This window comes from Diabrotica undecimpunctata, chromosome 1, assembly GCF_040954645.1.
Source record: "Diabrotica undecimpunctata isolate CICGRU chromosome 1, icDiaUnde3, whole genome shotgun sequence".
Taxonomy (NCBI): domain Eukaryota; kingdom Metazoa; phylum Arthropoda; class Insecta; order Coleoptera; family Chrysomelidae; genus Diabrotica; species Diabrotica undecimpunctata.
In genome coordinates this window covers 181,062,817-181,086,064 of record NC_092803.1, presented here as the reverse complement: position 1 = coordinate 181,086,064, position 23,248 = coordinate 181,062,817, and the positions used below count along the sequence as shown (strand labels likewise).

The following is a 23,248-nucleotide window of genomic DNA, read 5'->3' as shown; positions in this document are numbered from 1 at the left end:
TCCAACGCAACATGGACTACCGTTTTCCTCCTCAATATTTGTGGTTTACAAAATTTTGCCCTGGGATAGGCAAAACTGTTTTTGCATAAGGTAGAAGTAAGTTAAACGTAACGTTTTTTGCACAAAAACCGGTTCATTTAACAGTATTTTTAATGTGCTTCCTTACCCTCAACAAAAGGAAACGGACTCAAAGAAAAAAAAAGAATATACACCAAGTGTTGTCACTTGATAAGTGGATGAAGTATCGTGAAGAATCTGAGAATTTTAAAAATGATAAAGATAAACAAAAACAAGAAAGGAAGCAGGCTCCAGAGCATATCAAACAGATGAAGGCACAAAAAAATGGAACAAAACACAACAAAATGACGATCCCTACACAACAAGATCTAGATTCAGGCTCTTCTTCAGAAGAACAGGAAGACTGTGAGGAAACTGGTAATAGTGGAGATGTTGACTTCATGAAACCAAAACAAGAAAATATTGAAATGTTCGCGATGATCTCAAATTGGGAGACTGTTTAATTGCAAAGCTTGGCAGATTTAAGCAACTGGGTAAAAGATCGACGACAATATATAAATATGTTGCCCAAATTAATTGAAATCTTTTCATCAGAACAGTCTGAGATACAATGTTTCAAAAGTGGTAATCAAGAGAAAACTGTGTTTTATCGTATAGAAAATTATGTTCGCAGTATAGATAAAGGCGACATTTTGGAAAAACTACCCGAGTCCACACTACCAACCTCGAATATTTCTACCAACCTTCTTATTCGAATGTTTATAAAAAATAGTAGATTATTGAATGAACATTGCAAAAAATTGTATTTAATATAAAAAGTATTTTATTGTATCTTCAAAACCGGATCTTCACAATTATTTTACTATTTTTTTCTCATTTTGTGTATCATTCAATAATTCAACTGATTATGATTTCGGAGTTGAACTTACCCTAACCATCTATTGCTGTCCATTTTGTCCTCAATTTGCGTCACATATATACTTCACCTAAAACATTAATTTTTAATTCTTTTTTCTCCTTTTTTCATTGGTTCTACTTGTTTTCTGTCAAATTGCCTTTTCAATAAGCTATTAAAATGTTCAGTACATTTTTATAACCTTTCTGTGCACTTTACTATTTCATTCTCATAATTTGATGAAAGATATACAGTATGATGCAAATGTATGGAATAAATTCATTATTTCAGAAACAGGCGACTTTTAAAAAAAATCTTAAAACACGTTAATTTTAGTTTTTGAATGGCCATCAACTGCTATAATGTGTGTTGGACATTACGTCATCAGTGTCGGCGTAATGTCGTAATCGACGATTTTTTTATATACAAGCAGAGGTCACGCGACAACTCATTTGAAAGGTCTCCTTATCGCCTTTGTAACAATATAATCATTTGAATATTTATTTCTCCAAGAATAATCAAAACTGTTGGTTTATTAATACAATTAACTTACAATAAATGTTTACTTAAATACAATTAAATTACAATAAATGTTCAAATTGACGAAAGATGGGCAATAAATTCTTTCCTAACTTCGATGACTTCAGGTCTTATTTGTGCAAATTCCGTTCTGATGCGCTCCTTCAACTATTCTTCATTATTTGGTTGATTTTGATGCACTCTGCTCTTTAAATATCCCCACAAAAAAGTCTAACGGAGTCAAATCTGGAAACCTTGGTGGACATTCGATGGGCCCCCTTCTACCTATGTACCTACCTGGGAAAACATTATTAAGGTAATTTCGTACCTCAACGCCGTAGTGTGGGGAGCCCCATCATGTTGGTACCACAAATCATTTATATTTGGAAATAGCTGATTCAGCTGTGGCAACAGGTAATCCTTAAGAAATTCTAGATAGCGAGAAGCAGCTAAGCTTTCCTCAAAAAAATATGGCCCTACAATTTGATTGTTTATAATGCCGGCACAAACATTCACCTTCTCGGGATATTTTGTCCTATACTCTTCCATTTAATGTGGATTTTCACTTACCCAGTATCGATATGTCTGGCGATTTACGTGATTGTTCAGCATAAAAAATGCTTCATCAGAAAAAAGTACCTTTTGTATGAAACTGGTATGGGATTTTCTTGAAACGCCAGTACAACGTCCAACTTCTTGGCTTCGGATATTATTTTCTACCACTTCTGGGAAGATCTTTTACATGGCCCGTTTCTCTACATTTTTTTTCAATTTTACTTACCGTTGATTGAGTAATTGGTTCGCGATTGGGGTATTTAGCATTAAATAAATTACGAACTTCTACTTGAATCCTCACTCTATCTCCATAGCCAATCATGATTAAAATCTCGATTCGTTCTGTTTCTATTAGTTTCATTTTTATAAATGCTATTATTAATGTCGGCAAAAAACTCGAAGACTAATAATTTGACGTCCATTATTTGACAGATTCACAGATCATTGACAAATAAAGCCGAGTCAACGACAATATTGATTTAAATATTTTTGAAAAATAACTTGGAATACTTACTACAATAATGAATTTCAGATTATAATGTAGCATTGTTTGTTATCAATTTTTTTTTTTCGTAACCAGCAAAAAACAATATTTTTTGTGTTTTATTTCCAGTGGCGTTCCCTAGTGTATTTTAGTTCAGTGAATGAATATTTATTGTAATTCCATGTTACTTAACAAAGTTCATAATTTTGGTGAACCCTGTAGAAATAAATATTCAAGTGATTAAATATTCAAGATTTTTTTAAAAGTCGACTGTTTTTGAAATAATGAATTTATTCCATACATTTGCATTATACTGTATAGTAGTTAAAGTCATTATAATAATGATTATAATGCGTTTAATATTAATATAATATAATCATATGCGTATGATATTTTTACTAAAATTTCTGACTAGATTTCTACAACTTTTACGTTTAATAAATGCTTCGACTGGTATCCATTTTTCTTGCTCGTCGAGATTTTCATTCTTTCCAAATTACCGTTTAGTTCGTGACGTGTGGTGACGAAAAATAAAGCCAGCGAGAATATTTATCAAAGATGTCACTTAATTTTGTCGCGCTGGAAAAGACGGACCCTTAATTGATTAAAAGGCAAGGCGACGTATTTGGGTAAAAGTGACTTAAAAGCTTTCTCGGCAAATCTTCACCGCACGCTCTCTGTCAGCTTCACATAAAAGTATCGGCTACAGCTGCGCCGGAGTTAAAATCTCGAAAGACAAATATGTACAAAGTGTAAATTAAGGTATTTTTAAAGGTAGAGGTGAGACAACTATTATAAAGTGGTAGTATTTTTACCAAATATTACCGAACAGACCAGCTGAGATACGCAGAAGATGTAGTGCTTTTAGCGATGGACAAAAAAGACCTATGGGAAATGGTTCAACAGCTACATCAAGAAGTCAGAAAAGATGGAAGATCTAAATAACGACAAAACAAAAGCGATAAGCTAAAATTCTAGTCAAACAAAAACAAGCTAATAAGAAATCAATGTACAGAAAAAGCTATTAACGAGTATAACAACATAAACGGTATAAAAGGAGAAAGGTGCTAAAATAATCTAGAAAGGCTTAATAAGGATGAAGATAGAAAGATCGATAAAGAAGATGGAGAGACAGAAGACGAGGTGGAAACAGTAATGACAGAAGAGGCGATAAAGAATATAGGAAGATTAAAAAACCGAAAAGTCCCAGCTCCGGATACAATTACAAATGAATTAATAAAATATGGAGGAAGAGCATTAACAGAAAATATTACGATACTATTCCAAAAGATCCAATCAAGTATAATGATCCCTATATACAAAAAAGGGGACAAAAATGATCCATCTAACTATTACATTGCTTAAAATTATTGACTAAGATACTTGCTGAGAAAATAATTGAAAAGTATCAAATATGCGAAGAGCAACAAGGGTTTCGGTGTAACAGATCACTTATGGTCGATGCCATATTCATAATAAGGCAAATAGTAGAGAAAGCAGTAGGATTTAATACACCTGCATTCATGTGTTTTATCGACGTCACGAAAGGCTTCGATTGTATTAGACTACAAGATATGATTGAACTTTTACATAGAGAGACTATAACATCCACTATAATACAGATAATAAAAGGATATTAACTCTGATCACAAAACAAGAACAAAAATAAAAACCGAACTAACGTAGGAAGTCAACATTCAATCAGGTATAAGACTCAATGATTCAATATATCAGGGTGATAGCTTGAGCCCGTTATTGTTGAACTTGATGATGAACAAACTAATAGAAGAGGTGAAAAAGTCAGGAACAGTGTACAAAATGGGCAACAGAGCAATAAAGATTCTATGCTACATGAGGATAGAAGGAAGAACACGTATATAAGACTTGTGTACGACCGATATTAAGCTATGCTATAGAAACAAGAGCAGAAATAACAATTACAAAGAAAATCTTAAGAACAATAGAGATAAAAATACTGAGGACGATAGCAAGTAAAACTTTAAGAGACAGAATCTCTATTAAATAAATCAGAGAAATGGGTAAACTACATGACTACCAAACAAGACGAGAATGGAACCAATACATTAACATAATGGGAAGTGAGAGACTTAACCAAATAGTAAGAGAAGGAAAGCCAAAAGGTAAAAGACCACAAGACAGACCCCCTAAAAGATGAAGAGATAGCTGGCAGTCAACATAACAAATAATAATTAAGGCCGAACATACCAAGAAGAAGAAGAAGACCAATGTACAAAAATAAGCCAACCAAACTGTATAAAAAAACATGAAAGAAATTGACATGGGCTTCGTTTGGTAAAGTCAGTTACATAACTGTTCAACCATTGCATTATTCCCGTCTTTACATATAGATATGAAACTTGGACATTCACAAGAGCTAATAAGGACAAAGTAGCGAAGATACAAATATATAGAAAACAAATGTTTAACATAAAACTATCAGACAGAAGGAGAAATATTTAAATTTCTCCTTCAATAGATGAAGATGTTACAGCCAAATGGCAAAACTGAAATATAAATTCTTATCGAAGACTATAATAAGACAAAGAAACAAAATATAATATAATACGATTATTAAAGATTAAAGACCATATAAATATAAAGAAAAGAGAGGTAGACTCATAGTTGTAAATGCAATACAAACCTACTGTAATAACTAAAACCGAATCTGCGCCAACTTGCGGAATGGCAAACACGATCGCGTAGAGCGTGTTGCCAAATCAGTTAGTATTTTACAATTTTGCTTTTAATTTTTATTTAAAAATCCTTTATAAAAGGTATATAATTAAAAAGACCCTTTCGGGCGACATCACAGAACGTTTTCGGACTAAAAAGTCTATCATCAGTCTATTACCAGGTGTACATTGTTGTACAAAGCTCTTGGTGGTGATGGTATTAACATACTAACGCTGCAACTGTGTATTCCATTTCTTCTACCTTATATCACACCTATCATTAACTTTTGCTTAACAAATTCAATTATGACCAGTAAGTGTACTGTCTACATTATCTAAAATTTTGAAAAAGGTGATCGATATTCAGTAACAAAGGCATTTAAAAAATAACAACATAATCCCTACGCTGCAGTCCGGTTTTAGGTCTAGATATGTCTTTCTGCTTTATTAAATATTACAGATGATATTTTTAGAGCCTATGACTAAAACAAAATATCAATTCTAATTCTTCTAGACTACTCAAAAGCTTTTGACACAATTATGTCTGAAATAGCAACCTCCTGAAAATAGGAAATTAGAAAGAATCAAATCAGAGTATATACCACAAATAGTAGGGAATAGGACGGGTTGGGAGAGTGATTTGTATGGGCCCAGCTGGTCGTAATTTCGGCAGCGCTACTAGTCACGTTAAGTGAGGAGTATGACACAGCAAGTGACTTGTGACGTTGATGTAAGTGCTGTTGCCATGGTTTTACTATAGATTTGCATATTTACCCAAATAATGATTATACTATACAATACTTCAAAAAAAATAGAGCAAATTCTACTAAAATCACCACTTAAATTTACAATAACTTATTTCTAAAGAATTATGAGTATCCACAAAAAAATGTGTTAGTGGCAACATTGTTATCCACGCCTTTGCAAGTTGCAAGTGGCGTTATCAAAACATGGTATTCCAAATTTTAGAAATAGGCGATAAAGAAGGTACATTCTTAAAATGGTATAGTATTCCCAATCAAAAGAATATTTTTTGTTGATGGGTGAAAGTTAAAGTTGGACAAATGGCTATTAAACATTCTGAGGATTCGGAGTTTATTTTTACAAGCACCAGGTAAGAACAGCATCTAATTATACCAAACTTTTGTTAGTAAATACAAATTCGATACTATTTTGTACATTTTGTTTTTGTAGTTTACAACAAACTAGTACTAATGAATATAGAATGAATATCTATATTTTTATATCAAAAGGAAGATCTTCAACTCGATGGGAAGATTAAATGAAGATTGGTGGAAAAATCCCTTCATGGAGTCTGCAGCCAATGCAGACAGCAAGCTAACAATATTTAGAGTGTCTCCACCCACACCTTAACAAGGGCTTAAGGAATGAGGAGGAGGAGGATATTTGTTGCCAATACTTTACCAAAGAAAATTATACAACTAAACAAGTGTCAGGATATCTGTGTTTTATTTTGTTGTTTTTGGGACTTTGGTTTAATAATGTAATGGAAAACAGATATAATCATAAAATATTAAATAAAAACTTTCCTGTACCAGGATATATACTCTCTCTGTATCAGATATTATGTTATACATTTATATATAAAAATTTGTAGGTGTATACTATATTTTTGGACAGAGAGAATATATTTTTTGGCATAAAAGAAGTTTTTATTTTTTATTTTATGACTATATTTACTTTCCATTAAAAGCATACCTGCATACTTTTTAAATTTTGGCGCCTAAAATTCAGAGCATATTTTTTGAATTTACCGCCTAAAATTCAGAACCTACGTTTTGAATTTGCCGCCAAATGAAATTAGTTTCGGCCCGTACATATTTGGCGTTAGAAACTATCTCCCAAAACTTTTTATGGGAGTTACCTTACTAGGGGGTATATACTCTATACTGAAATCTAGTTGGGATCCTGGCATTCGCAAAACGATAAGAGGAAGAACTGCCTACGTTCAAACTTGGTTATGGCACATTGAGAAGAAAACTAATTATTGCGTTCACCTAGTATTCGTGCTGCAGACTTATTCTATATTCCTTAGAAATGAGGATCATTTCGTACTTATTATTCAAAATACTTTGGTTAAGAAAAGAATTAGCAACGATTTGCAATATTAAAATAAAAAAATGATCTCTTCGTTCATCTAGAAGAGTGCGTTTATTATAGTCTGTGTTATTTCGTATGTTCTGCCTCCATTTTTTTACAACGGTTGTAACCCGCATCTCTAACGCTCATATCAATATATTCTTAACATTTCTTCCTTGAAGTCTGTTAGAGTGTTTGTTACAATGTTTAACTTACCTTAATCACAGGACCGGATAGACAGAAGGAACAGTTTTTAAATTATATTAAATATAATAAATATTATGGCGGTCGATTTGGTATTACAAAGGCAGGTGATGGTTGAATATGACCAGTTTTAAAAACTTCAGATTGCGGAGTAACACTTGATTATATTACATTGACTGAAGAAAGTTTGGAGTTAACAATTAGTTTTATGAAAATTAATTTTCTGAAATTATTATTACTTTTACTTTTTATGAAAATTAATTTTAGACAATTCATTCTTACAATCATTTAAAAATAAATTGGGCTTTTTAAATTTTAAAATTTACATTAAAAAATACAATTTGGTCACACAAAAAGATGAAGAAATACAAAGACGGAATGGAAAATACGGCTTTTAAACAGCAATTAATTAATGGATTTAAAGGCGTTTGGAAAATCCATTAGACCAAAGTGATCATTAAAAATTTCCTCTGAAACTCCCGAGATGATAAATGATCGAAGCTCGGGGTATTTTCAGCGAACCAAACAATAATAATCGCAAATGCAAAGACATTAGTACCTAAAATAAACAGCATAGAAACAGAAATAAATAACGCATACACAGACCTGGGCCAGACGTTTGCAGTGGCGTGTTTGTTGTTATTCTGTGAAAGTAAGCGTACAGTGATGCCCCAATATAATAAAGAAAAATCACATATTTATTCTACGACCTTTTTTATCAGTATACTACTAAATTTATATCATATTTATAACAAAAATACTGCAGTTTTTAGTAAGTGGAATCTTACATATGTAGCGGTAGGTAGTAGTTTTGTTTTCTTGAAGCACAAGAGCCTTCTTTATCTATACCAAGACAATATTTAGCAAATAAATAATTAATAAAATACACGATATATAATGCATTTCTGTTAAACAAAATAGCAGCAATTAATCTCGTGAACCTAACAAATCCTTATTGGAAAAACAAGAGTTCCTCCCCATTGGTCGATGCCTTTATTAATACCAATTTATATAATGGGAATTACTGGCACAGGACCGAAAAACGTGGAAGGCAATAGTAACGCGGCAAAGACTCACGAAGAGTTGTAGCGCCATTGATGATGATGATGAATTTATATAATAAATATATCAAACAATGTAGCAAATACTCATTCTATCAGTATGAGCTTGACGCTGTTTATAAACTACATATTATATTTCCTATCTATTCTAATCATCAATGTATAAATAATGTTATTGTAAAATCTGTCCTATTGCTAGGGAATGCCCTAGCAGTGATGTATACATTTACACAGATCGGTCTAAAAGTGAAACATGTGTGGGCTTTGCATTTGTTATACCGGTCATCCAATACGTGGAGAAGTACCGTATATCAAATATATATATATATATATATATATATATATATATATATATATATATATTTACACGACCCGACTATAGCTCCTCTTTTCAAAATGCGGTTATAAGTCGTCTTCTAGAAGGAGTGAATATCTTTAAAATATTATTCGTGTATATCAAATTTTTTGCAATTCTTATAATGTATCGAAAATAAAAACATTATATTTTTTTATACAATTACCAAATTAAAACCAATTGGTCTTCCATCTAAAATTACTATACATACCTCCTCCAATATATATTAAATTAACAAAATAAATCTTTCTGCTATTCAAAATATACGTCAAAACTACATTACAGTGGTTTACTCCTCCAAATATAAATCAGAGACTAAACGACGGTGGATACGTAAACCAAATAATATATTAGAGTATATTTGGCGCGAAAAAATCTGTAAGCCTAACGATTTCTAACGTTTTGTTTTGTAGTGATAAAATATTCTTTATTCATATTACACGTGTAGTGCACTGGAAACTCTAGGTATGTACTTATATAATTTTTATTTTGTTACAGAACGGGTAATAAATACAATTTAATATTGTTTCAATTTAATAGGTAGTTGGATTGAACAAAACTACTAGATCATTATGCACAATAATATAATATTTTCTGTCTTCTCCACATTACACATCAGATATTTTTGTACACTTTACAAATATATCTAAATGCATCTGACATTTCTTCCGTAAGTTTAACATTTAAGAGCATTTTATTCTCAAATATGAACGGTATGCGGCAAAATAAACAGTACTAAAATGCGTATGCCTCAGATTAGTATGTGTCATGCGCCGAAACGTATTAAGTGATTTCTGAACGACGTTATAACTTATGTGAATGTCATGATGATTTTAGGTGCTTCAGGATGGTTCTCAGTTTTGCAGAAATTTTTTTTATCGTGCAGTACTATTTTCGATCATACGGAAAAGGTCGCGAAATCGGTCCAAAAAGCTTAAAATCAACAATAGTTTTAGCAGGACGGGCAATCTGTCACACGGTCAGTGAGTCTCTTCGAATACTGTTCAGTGATTTTCCATACCCATCGCAATTATCAGGCCTAACCTAACTAACACCACATGATACGTACATGTATCTGTACAATGTCTGATATTCCGGAATAACAAACTCCAATTAAATTTTTTTAGTGCCAGAGGGCATTTTTAACATCTATTTTATCGGAAACTTCGTCGTGAATAATGTTGGTAAGGCTATATCATGTATACTAAATATATAGATATTCATATACATTTCAATATTCATTTCAGTACTGTTTATTTTACCGCATACTGTATTTCCCTACTTCAGTCACTTTTTACTATGAAAAATAATTTTAGGAAATATCCTTAAGTTCCACTCAATTTTATTGTTCACCTGACAGTATCTTCACACCTGAAGAAAGTGATAAAGATAACACAGATTCTCCAGACTTAGAAACTCCATCACCAGCTTCTGATAAAATGTTAGATTCCAATTATGTTCCCTTCGATGATTCTTCAGTAAGTGCAATAAAACTTTTAAAAGAATAAAATGTGTTGTGTACTCTGTAATATTGAAATGGATAACGGAAAAATATAATATTTTTTTAATTGGGTTTTTAGGAAAAGTCTTCAGGTTCTCCAGAAATAAATAATTCCCACTTTTGTCCAAAACAAGTTAACAAAGATGAGTTAAATATTGAGGTAAGTTTATTTCAAATATTTTAGCAATATAATTCAAAGCACATACTTTTTAGGAACAATCTAATTCACCTTCGTCTTCTGTCAGCCTAAATATCCATCAACATGTGGAAGAAACTTGCAATATAAATACGAAGTCTTTAAAAAAATCTGTTTTTTGTTACTTTTGTGAATCAGTTGTATTAAATTTTCCTAGACATATACTACGAAATCATCAAAGCAAATTAGAAGTTAAAAAAATTTTGGTTTACCCTCCAAGAAGTAAAACGAGAAAGCAATTGTTATTTGCTTTGAGAAAAAAGGGAAACTATTTGTTACGTTCTGCAAATTTAAAACCAGTTAGAAAAGCGAGTTAGAAAAATGAGGGAATTAGCTAAAATTGTTATCGAACTAAGAAAAAATAGTTCCTCAATCAAAACGCTTTTTGACTCATTGAAACCAGAATATTACGATTCTTTAGTTTTTGCTACTAAAATAGTTTCAAAATATGATAACGAGAGCAAAACTTTTAAAGCTCCATCATTTGCTAAAAATATTGGCACTACATTAAAACAGTGTTGTGATATAGCACTTATGCTTAATGCGAAAAAGTCTGAGTTTACAGTTAAAAGTGCCAGCGCTAAAGCTGACTTAAAATCTTTAATACAAATAATAGAAGGAAATTGGAAATATGATATTTCCAGTCAAGCTGCAAATTATTTAGACATGAAAAAATGGAACAAAGTGACGTTAATACCACTAGCAAGTGACCTTAAGCTATTGAAAAACTATCTCGTGCGAAGGGCAAATGAATCTTGTAATAAATTACAGAAAAATAATAATGATATTAGTCCTTACATGTTTCTGTTAGAAACTATATATTGCCGTCTAATCTTATTAAATAGAAGGCGCCCTGGTAAATTAGAAAGAATGACCATACAGAGTTACATTAGCGCTAAAGATAATCAATGTTATGAAGAATTTTCTGAAACAATTTCAGAAACCGAAAGAATTTTAATGAAAAGTTTTAGAAGAATAGTAATAAAAGGTAAAAGGGGACGTGGTGTACCCCTCCTAGTAAGTAAGGATGTACAAGAACACTTAGAAATGATTACAAAATGTAGAGATTTACTTTTAAAAACACCTAGTATTTACCTTTTTGTTAATCCAAAATTTGATAAACTAATTCGAGGGTATGAAGTAATGTCAAAATATGCTAAATTATGCGGAGCTAAAAATCCTAGTGCTCTTACATGTACAAGGCTGAGAAAACATCTAGCAACGCTAACCCAGTTGTTTACCATGTCGGAAAATGACATGGAGTAACTGGCTTCATTTATGGGGCACACATTAGGAATTCATCGATCTTCATATAGACTCCCCGATGACATTTATCAAACTGTAAATATCTCTAAGTTGCTCCTGTTAATGAAGAAAGGTAAAGCAGGTCAATTCAAGGGAAAAAGTTTAGAAGAAATAGAGATAAATTTGGAAGAAGACATTATGGAAGATGATGATGGACATAATAACGAGGTATTTGGGGAACAAAAAAATGAAACCAATGATGTTATTGAATCAAAAGGTCCAAAAAGTTGTAATAATGAAAAAAGGGAATAATTGATATGAAGGCAAAAAATAAAAAAGGGTTTTAGTTCCGTGGACAGAAAATCAGAAGAAAGTAGTCAAAATGTATTTTAAAACCCACATTAAACAAAAGAGGCCCCCCAAAAAATCGGAATGTGAAGATCTGATTTTAAAAAATCCTGATATATTAAAAAATAAAAATTGGCTCCAAATAAAGGTCTTCGTTCAAAATGAATATAAAAAGTGTTAAATGTCCAAGTTTTTTTCGAAATTCAGTTTTTGCAATATATTCTGAGTTTTCGTTAAGTATTTTTATTTGTGTTTATATATTCAGTTTTGTTCATATTTTTATTATTTGTTTTTAAATATAAATAATGATTAAAATTAAATATTTATAGCGACCATAGATACATGATTTTTTTTCGTTAGCCCTTGTTAAAAATTTACAAATGATTATCAATAATATATATATAGCCCTTAAATATAATCAGATTCGTTTACAATATAATGTATATTCGTTTAAAATATATATATTATATTACTTTAAATATTAAAGAAAGATTGGAAGACTATTAAGTAGTTTTCGAATCATTATTCCAGAGGAGGACTAAACCACCGTAATATAAAAATAGGAAGAACTAAGGTCGGTAAACTATAATTTGAATATACATAACGAAATATACGCCGACGCTGGCGACACAACAAGTAATGTGGCGATCATATTGAACTAAAGTATTCAAACGTACAAAAACATGCAATAACTCATCCATCTGAAATTTTGCTCAATGGTTTAGAATGACGTTTAGACTTCATTTATAATGATTGCGATAAGTCCTCCGTATACGGAGGACCTACCACAGTGGAGGACCTATTATATGTAAATTTCCTATATAAGGAGGAGCTATCCACTGGTGCGTATATATATATATATATATATATATATATATATATATATATATATATATACAACTTTGTAGCAGAAGCTTTAGCAATAAATAGAGCGCTTGATTGGTGTGAAACAATACAATTAAGAGAGCTGTAATTCTATCTGATCTCAAATCGGTTTTGCAAGCACTCATTGGATCTCCAATTAAACACTAAAAAACGATGTAATACTAAAAATTAAATCTAAGCTATGGTCTTTAATGCAGAAACAAAAAAATATCAAAGTTGTTTGGGTTAAAGCAAATATTGCAGCCAAAAGTGCTTGTGACACTCGAACAGAACCAACGATTGAAATTAATAATGATGTATTGTCACTAATAAAGAAAGATGTCAGGAATAAATGGGAAACTTTATATAAAAGTATTACTAATGCTCATAACAGTCACTATTATTCAACTCTGTCCAATAGAATTTCTCAACTAACTTTTTTTCCTTCCAAATCATATGCTTCCACTATTCTTCTTCTTCTAGTGCCGTCTCCACTAATAAAGCTGGCTATAACCATTGCAAATTCGTCTCTATCTTCTGCTTTGCTTAAGAGCGTCTGTGTGTTTAACCCGGTCCAGTCGTGAATGTTTTTCAGCCAGGATATTTGTCGTCTACCAGGACCCCTTTTTCCTTCGATATTACTCTTTATAATCAGACTTCCTTTTACCCTTCCACTATTACTAGAATTCAAATTCATCATGGTTACTTTTCAGTCCCTATATTTAAAATAGGAGTATTTCAAAGCCGCATTTGTGAGTGTAGCAATACTTCAGTGGGAGATTTAAACAACATATTTTCGAATGTACCAAATACATGGAATCATCCAAAGAATTATTATCCTCATTGTACAAACTACACATTGCGGGTCGAGTTAATATATCATGTTTAATTGCCTCATTCAAGAAATCGGGGTATGATCTCTTAATTGATTTTCTCAGGAAAACAAAAATAAATATTTAGCATAAATAGCTTAAAAAAATTTGAGGTAGTCACTAAAATATAATTGATACGCATAAGTACATACTATTTAAAAATAGGTATATTACAATACATTTAAAAAAAAATGTTAAAATCCTTTATAAAAGGTAAATAAATTAAAAAACCCAATCGGGCTATGTCATGAAGACAAAACGTTTTCGGAAACCATGTCCCATCATCAGTGTCTAGGTGTACATGTTTTGAGCCACTAAATATCTCAAAACATGTATCAAAACATGTACACCTAGACACTGATGATGGAACATGGTTTCCGAAAACGTTTTGTCTTCATGACATAGCCCGATTGGGTTTTTTAATTTATATACCTTTTATAAAGGATTTTAACAAACTTTTTCTGATACATGGCATACAGCCAGCTACAGGAACTTAGTTTCGTTGTGGATTACAATACATTTAATTTTAAGTCAGTAATATTTCATTAATAAGATCTGTGCACACATACATAGTTTTCTTTTCCTTTACTCTCTTTCAATAGTACTAATTTTTTCTCTCCTAGATTTATCTGTTTTAGGTTAGGTATATTTTGTCGATTATTTACTTTCATCGGTTGATATTGTCTACTTATCATTTCTGTACCTTATACTTCTTAGTCTAGTTTTCGTGTCATATACACTTCCGAGCATAAAATTAGGGTCACACCGTAATTTAAATTTATTTTACACATTATTATTCTTTTTTTTTTCAATTATTTCAATTATTTTTGGTTGTAACATAGTTTACTAACGGATTGTTTAAAGAAAACAACGTTTTTGTGTTTCAAAGTTTATTGAAAGTAATGAAAATGAACAATTTTACTTTGATATACTAAATGTTGAAGGCGAAAAATTTTATTTTGATATGCTTTTTGTTGAAATAAAAGACGTTTTAAAAACTTCAGTGGCGAGTATTCCCTCTGGTAAGGATACCAGCTTGCAAACAACGATTTTTTATCACAATCTGATCCAAAGTATCTGGCATGCTGGTCGGATTATGGGTAAGGATCCTTGTTCTGCTCGTATTATTGTACTGATATCAGGAATGTCGCACCAGTTTGTTATGTCTCTGAACCATGAGTGTCATTTGCGAACCTGGTGTTCTCTGACCTTTAATTTTGCCCTAGATATAAAAATTTTCGTTCTTTAACGATGTTTAGAAGCTATCTTTGAGTATTAGCTCTCCTTAAGACCTCTTCATTTGTAATACAGTCGACCCATGGAATTTTAAGCATGTTTCTGAGACACCACATTTCGGACGCTTTAATACAGTTTAGCGATCTTACTTTGAATGACCAGCTCTCGCTACCGTACATTATTATAGGCCATATGTAGCATTTTAGGATGCAAATACGGAGATCCAACAGAGTTTCGCGATGACAAAGGTAGTTACTGAGGTTGGTAAAAGTATTTCTAGTTATTGCAACTCGTATTTCCACTTCTCCCGTCGAAGTCCCACTTACTGTTTAAGGTAGCTCCAAGACCAAGATCCTTCTATCTATTTCTAATATAATTCAGTTATCTCTAACTCTCTTAGTCTCTACCTTAGTTAACTTAACTTTTCTTCAATTCACGCTCCAGCTGTACCATATTATTGAAGTAAATGCTGCTGTAAAGTATACTTCTTGTGGTATGATCGTAATACTGATTATATCATTCTCATTACATATGCCTTTATCTCTGTGCTGGGCCGGCTTTCCCAATTACGTTTCCCCAGTTTCTATCTTTCGTCATACCGATATTGATCTCCTTTACCGACATACAGTATCTCTCCCAGGTCTCCTTTGGTCTTCCTCTCCTACTTCGTCCAGGAACTATAAGATCAGGCGATTCTTCGTATTGGGTGATTATCAAGTCGATGTATAACATACGCGAACCATCTTAACCTAATCTCTCGTATATTTTGGCATTAATGGGTGCAATTCCTAGACCTTAATATACTTATTCTTAACTTTGGTCATTCCTATCGATTGGAGAAACAAAAATCAGAAATACTGCAGAAGCAAAAAACAATTATATCTTTTTAATATCTTAAGTACAAGTTGAAAATTAAGTAAACAAGCTTCATTCTAATTCTAAATTTATGTTAATATCCCTTTCATTATAATAATAATAATATACAAGATTTTGCATTATCAGTTTGAGTTTTTCTGACATCTCTGGTACGTAGACATCACTCCTATTGAATGTCTTACATATTATATATTGGAAAATATGTATCTTAAATCTTAAATATTTGTCTATTTTAAACACCGTTTTTGACATTAATAAAAGTTTTTCGTCTGTAGAAATCATGTTAAAATGAAACTAATAATATTAACACAAAACTCATACCCTATTACATTTTTGGAGCACCTGCCACTGCATAGAAAGGTTACTTGACTGTTTGGTTGGATGGTATATATTCTTTTAAAATCTGGCCGATCTTTGAAGCGTTTATAGAAAGAAGCCTGCAACTCAAAGTCATGCTGTTTGCATTAGTCGAGCGCTCTAAACATATGGCCACCATAATCATTTCACCGGTTTCACGTAGTATATACATCTCTTCAAAAATTTTTGTTCTTCCTTCCGTTTGAGCCGTTAGAAACGGGAGTCTTTGATGAGGACGCTGATGATGGGCAGAAACGTGGGAACCTCTCTCGATGATTAAGTTACAAGGTCGTTGTTGATTTTAGTCATTTATTAATATTTCAATATCTACCTACCTTTATTTTCGTTATTTATAGATGCTGCATATACATGTATAATCAATAAAATATAGAATTATATACCTTTAAAATTGTTGTACTTAAACGTATTACTAGATTAATAGAAGAAGGTACTGTTTTACGCAAAAAGTGCGTTTTTTCGTGAAAATGTTGCTCTGTTTAAACACGCAGTATATATGTGGTGTCTTATTTTGTCCATTGTGGAAATTTATTTCTTTTATTGGCCTTTCATTCATCTTGTTCAAGCATTTTTTTAACATTGTACATCCAATTCGTATAAGTTTTTTGCTTCCTTGTTTGTTTGACCAATATATTATCGTTTATTGCTACTTTTACACTTCAAATTTGACACTTTGTGTCAAAACTATGGTCTGCATTTCCATCTTAGTCTAATGCATTCACCTTATAGTTACAATTTATAATAAAGGGTAGAAGAACATTCGCTGGAGAACATTCGTGACTGAATCGGTATCCGCAGTGTCGATCAACTCTTTAAACTTTTGAAGGATCGAGAAAAAATTCGCCAAAATGATTACAATAATAATACCAACGCCAGGGAAACCTAAGAACGGAGATGCAGAAAGAAGAAGATTCTCATTAATAAGCTTTATAAATTGTATTAAAATTCTTTAATTTTTTTTCTTCCGTTATGGTTTATTGTGATCGTGGAGGAAGAATTTAGTACTGCCGTAGTTTTCGTTTTATTAAAATTCATTCTTTTTTTCAGTCTTTTTGATTTTCTTCTTTAATTTTATTCAATCAATAATTTCTGTATCTATTTTGTACGTAATAATTAATTTTTCAGAACTAAATTGCAGTTGATTCATGCATTGTCTATTCTTTTTATTGTTTCTTCAATTCTAATAGATTTTCGTGATGTCATTTTTCATCGACAGGTTAAACAGTTATCATCATCATTATTCTGGCTTTACAATTTTGCGTGATTCCTAGCCTCCCCAAGAATTTCTCTCCAGTCGTCCCTATCCATCGCCTTCCTCCGCCAAGCACGTATTCCCATATTTCTCATGTCTTCATTGCTGTTATCAGGGAACCTTGTTCTGGGTCTTCCTCTTCTTCTCTGACCAATGGGTCTATCAAAAGTGTTTTTCTAGCTGGGTCATTTTGTTCCATCCGCATTACATGACCTATCCACCTCAGACGTCGTTTCTTAATATGTTTTACGATATCTGGTTCCTGGTATATTCTATAAAGTTCGAAGTTGTATCATCTTCTCCACACTCCATTGTCATTCACTGCTCCATAGATTCGCCTTAATACTTTTATTTCGAAACTTCTTAACTTGTTTTCATTACTTTTTGTTAAAGTCCAGGTCTCTGAACCATATGTTAGAACTGGGCCTATTATTGGTTTGAAGAGTTTTATTTTTGTATTTTTTGATATAATTGTGGATTTAAGGAGGAGATTGAGTCCAAAATAGCATCTATTAGCCGTGCAAATTCTGCGGTTTATCTCTGTGGAAGTATTATTTTCAGTGTTAAGGAGCGCTCCCAAGTATACAAATTCGTTCACTGCTTCGATCACGTCGTTTTCTATAACAAGTGGTCGTAGGATTTGTGGTTGCGTGCTTATTTTCATATACTTCATTTTGTTGGTGTTTATTATTTATTGAACCCATTTTTGTAGCTGATTCTTTTAATGTTAGATACGCCCTATCGTACAGCGTTTTCCGTTCTCCCAACAATATTGATATCATCAACGTAGGCAAGGATTTGCACTGATTTATTATATATTAAATCAATGATTGTGATTTGTGACATACGTATTAGTTTTTCCAGAGCCAGATTGAACAGTATACAGGAGAGAGGGTCACCCTGGCAGCCCGTTATTTGTTTTAAAAGGTTCAGACAGTTCCCCCTGAATTAGTACTCTACATTCAACTTGTTCAAGAGTTCTTCTCCTTATGGTGCCCTATCCAATTCTATGTTGGCGACAATTATGGCATTTTCCTCCCGGTCTTGTGTGGCTCTAAAGAGTGCATGGGCATCGAGGTTTGTCCAATCCCTTATGTTTTTAAGCCATGAGTATTTATTTCTTCCGATGCCTCGTTTTCCTTCTATCTTCCCTTCCATAATAAGCTTTAAGAACTGGTACTTGGAATTTCGAAGTATATGACCCAGATAAGCAGTTTTTCTTCTTTTTATTATTGGCAGCAATTGTCGTTCTCTGCCCATTCGATTTAATACTTCGAGATTTGTTGTGTGATCTGTCCAGGGAGTTTTAAGTTGTCTTCTAAATACCCACATTTCAAAGGCCTCCAATCGGTTCATCTCATTGGCATTTATGGTCCAGGTTTCTACACCGTATGGAGTAAATGTAACATTTTACAAAGCGATATCGAAGCATTAAGTTAAGGCTGCTGTTACTTAGCAAGGTTATTAGTAAATGCTGTTCTGGCTTGCTCAATCCTGCTACGTATCTCTATGTCTGGATCTAGACCTTCAGTTATCCAACTACCGAGATATCTGAACTTGGGGACCTTTTGGATGTTCTTATTGTTCACTCTTATGTTTAATTGCATATTTCGTGTTCTGCTAACCACCATTGCTTTCGTCTTGTCTATATTAATCTTCAAGCCCAGTCGTTCTCCTTCAGTGTTTATTCTATCTATTAGTCGTTGTAGCGCTTCTTGGCTATCAGCTATTATGACTGTATCATCAGCATAGCGAAGATTACTAATAGTCTGTCCTTTGATTTTGATTCCATCCTCTGTGTCACTTAAGGCTCTATAGAAAATCGTTTCAGAGTAAAGATTAAAAAGGAGGGGTGACAGAACACAACCCTGTCGTACACCTTTTTCGATTGAGAAATATGATGTAGATTCCAGAAACCGAACTGTGTGTGGCTAATCTCTCTTACACATCTGTTGTATATTCTTGTGTGAATTATCTTTAAGAAAATTTTTAGGACCTGGCCTAATAAGCTGATCATTCGGAATTGGTCGCAACTATCAGCGTTTGGCTTTTTTGGGATTGGTATAAAGGTTGATTGAAGCCAATCCTGTGGTATTTGACCGGACCCATAAATGTCATTAAGAAGATCTACCAAGGCGTCTATATTATCTTCACTCAACATTGTTAGAACCTATATGTATATGTCGTCTGGGCGTGCTTTTCCTAATTTGCTCTGTTTGATTGCCCTTACAACTTAGTAGTTCAAGAGTTAGTTTTGTTAAATTTACCAACTGATTTGGCATTTCTAGCTCTTTCATTGCTTAGAACATTTTTCTTCTATTCACAGACTCGTAGACGGCTTTGTACTCTATAAATATGTGATGAGTTTTTTCAAAAATTTGTCCTAGGGTTGAAATTTTATGAATTATCGATTTACCACCTCTGAAAACAGCCGGGTATTTTCCTACTGTCCGTTCTGCTCATGGTGCCATACGGTGACATAGTACTGTAGAAAATATTTTATACGCTGCATTTAGAAGCATAATTCCTTTGTGGTTAGAGCATTCAAAGGTATCTCCTTTTTTGTGCATGGTGCAAAGTATTCCAATTTTACAATCATTGGGGAGGGATTTCTGTGTCTATATTTCTTTTATAAGCTGCCATTTTGGTATCGTGGCCACCTTCTTTATATAGTTCAGCTGGGAGATTATCAATTCCAGGTAATTTGTTTCTGGCTAATTTTTTAACTCCATCTTTAACTTCAAAAATCGTTGGTGGTTCCTCTTCCCTCTCATGTGATCCCCTTACCTCATCCCTTCCTTCTTCCAGGTTTTCTTCTTCTTCCTCTATATTAAGTCCCTGGTTAAAATATCCCACCCATTTATTCAATTCATCTTTCCTTGTTGTTAATAGGTCGCCTACATCTGCATTGTCTTGTGGTTGCCTTGAATTATTTTCTGTTGATGTTAACTTTCTTATAGAATGCTCTGAATTATTTCTTCTGTTGAGGTTTTCTGTATATTTAAGTTCCTTATCTAAGTGGTTTCGTTTTTTTATGTATCCTCTTTTCGTCTCTTCTCTTTGTCTGGTAATTCTCTACAGTTGTTCTATTTGTTGGGTAAGCATCTTTCTGTAGGATTCATTTTTCTCTTTTGTTGTATTCTTGTATTCATCGTTAAACCAATGATTTTTACGAGTACACATTTCTGTTTCCATTTCATCTTTCGCTGCTGCTTCAATGTCTTCCTTTATTCTGATCCAGTAGGTGTTCATATCTGTCTGGCCTTCTTCATTTACATTTTGACTTCTTAACCTGTTGGTGATGTTTTCCGAGAACCGTTCTGCAATTGTCGCATCTCTTAGCTTTTGCACATTCCATTTTTATACAGTTTAAACAGGTTAAACAGTTATAAACTCATTTTATTTCAGATCCTAAGCTTCTAAAAGCAATTTAGCATTTCAATTTGAGAATAAAGGTTTTGTTCTCAACTTTACATACATAATCCAAGATTATTCTAGACTAGCTTTAATGCATGAATGCAGCATGAATTTCTATAAAAACAATACTACAATAATAACTTTAGAAACTGTGCCGTCAATTCTTATCGGGACATATGAGTCACAGGTAAGATAAACTTACCACTCAAGCGGGTAAGTTCTTTTTGACCAAACATATTCGTACGACATTTATAAATTAGCTAGTTAATATAAAAATAATGCGATCTGCGACCTAATGACGTACAAAAATATTGGTACCAGAAGCAGGGATATTTTTTTTTATTTTCGCAAAACTTTTTTCCCATTTTCCGTAATTTGACACATACGGCATTCATACACAAAGTTTGTAATTGATATATAGATTAATTTTTTTGCATCGCATTACATTTTGGCTGAAACAGGGGTGAAAATCCAAGGTACAACCCTTAATTTGAACCTCCATGCTTCGTGTACCGATAAGAATTGGCGGCATAGTTTCTAAAGTTGTTATTACGTAATGTAATATTGATTTATATGTGATTCATGTTAAGTCAAATGTCCCATGGGCTTGTAGTCTATTTGTCTTTATAAACCTTGCGAATACGTGGTTATCTTCCGTCGATTTTTTCTGCATTGGCCAATTACCTTTACCATATTCCTCTACAAGCATAAGCTTAAGTCACTTTCATTATTAATTACAAAGTTGTTACCCAGTAAATCATTACGAGTCAAATTAAACTTGTTGATCTGCTTTTTATTTAAATTAAATACAAGAGTTAGATAAATAAAAGAAATACTTAAGTATTGTACGGCTAATTTATACTGAAAGAAATTCATACTTCGTACTTGTGAAAAAGGTCAACAGACGGTTACATTTAGGATGGGCGTAATATTTAGAAAGTGGTACCAGTACACATACCAGCATGATTACTGTTACTTTTATCCTAGTATCGAAGTACCAAGTATGTAATGTAAATATAATACAGAAAAAACTTTCGCAGCAGTCACCTCAGGAGGCGTAGCGTAGGTGGTTTAGATGTATAGTAGAAGTACTACGTATTCATTTCTGTCAAATTATATTAGTAAGTACTTATAATATTAAAGAGAATAGATATACCTACGTATATAATACATAAATATATAAAAAACTTTTTATTAAAAACTAGTAACTTTTTCACTTCAAATCCTTTTATTTGTTTTTCTAAACATCAGCCGAGTTTGATTATTTTCTTTTACAATTTTACAACTTCTAGTCTATTTTTGCTTGTTTCTAAATATGTTTGTCCATTATTTCCCATCTTTAATATTTCTTTTCATTTCTCCTTATTTCTTCCGTCTTTTACTTCGATAATATTTTATAGAATAGAAATATGCTTCATTATCACTGAAAATTGTACAATTTTATGGACAAAGCTTACAAAAAGTCAAATAAATAACAATAACAATGTAAAATTTACTAAAATTACATAAATCGTCAATATCACAAAATAAAAGATAGTAAAATATACAATCATCATCATCATTCTGGCTTGCTCCCAGTTTTGCTAAGGGAGAGCCAGTGGCAATGGGTCGGACATGTTGCCCGAGATAATCCCGAAAAATGGACACAGAGAATAACAAACTGGAGACCAAAAGAGAACAGGCGAGGAGTAGGCAGACCACAGAAGAGGTGGGCAGATGATATCAAACAAGTCGCGGGCAAGCAGTGGATGAGAATTGCCAAGAGTAGAAATCAATGGAAGCAAATGGAAGAGGCCCAGCAGTGGACGAATACAGGCTGAAGAAGAAGATTCGAGCTTTACAACCCTGCTTGGGTCCTACCCTCCCCAAGAATTTCTCTCCAGTCGTCCCTATCCATCGCCTTTCTCCGCCAAGTACGTATTCCCATATTTCTCATGTCTTCATTGATGTTTTATGAATCATTGTATAATTTTTTTGCCGAATATAATGTAGATTTCTTTACTAACTCAGTAGACGGTATCGGTAAATATACATCAAAGAATGAATTTCTGGTGGAGGAGTCATGATTAGGTCTTGCTGGAAAAACATGTAGGTGTTTACGAATTAAGCAAACAGTTTCTAAAATATATAAATTGCTGTTTTTTGTAATTTAAAAATAACATCAGATTGTGCAGCTGTACTA

General features: G+C 32.6%; 2 protein-coding genes across 2 annotated transcripts in view; both read left to right on the top strand.

The window, feature by feature from the left end:
• Positions 1–23,248, top strand: part of wgn (Tumor necrosis factor receptor superfamily member wengen) — a 228,856-nt gene that overhangs the window by 44,596 nt on the left and 161,012 nt on the right. The window lies entirely within an intron of this gene.
• On the top strand, positions 10,172–10,898 carry LOC140442508 (uncharacterized). The gene is made up of 3 exons (XM_072533576.1): positions 10,172–10,362; positions 10,465–10,545; positions 10,599–10,898. The coding sequence occupies exons 1-3, from the start codon at positions 10,324–10,326 to the stop codon at positions 10,896–10,898; spliced, it is 420 nt and encodes a 139-aa protein (XP_072389677.1). The 5' UTR covers positions 10,172–10,323.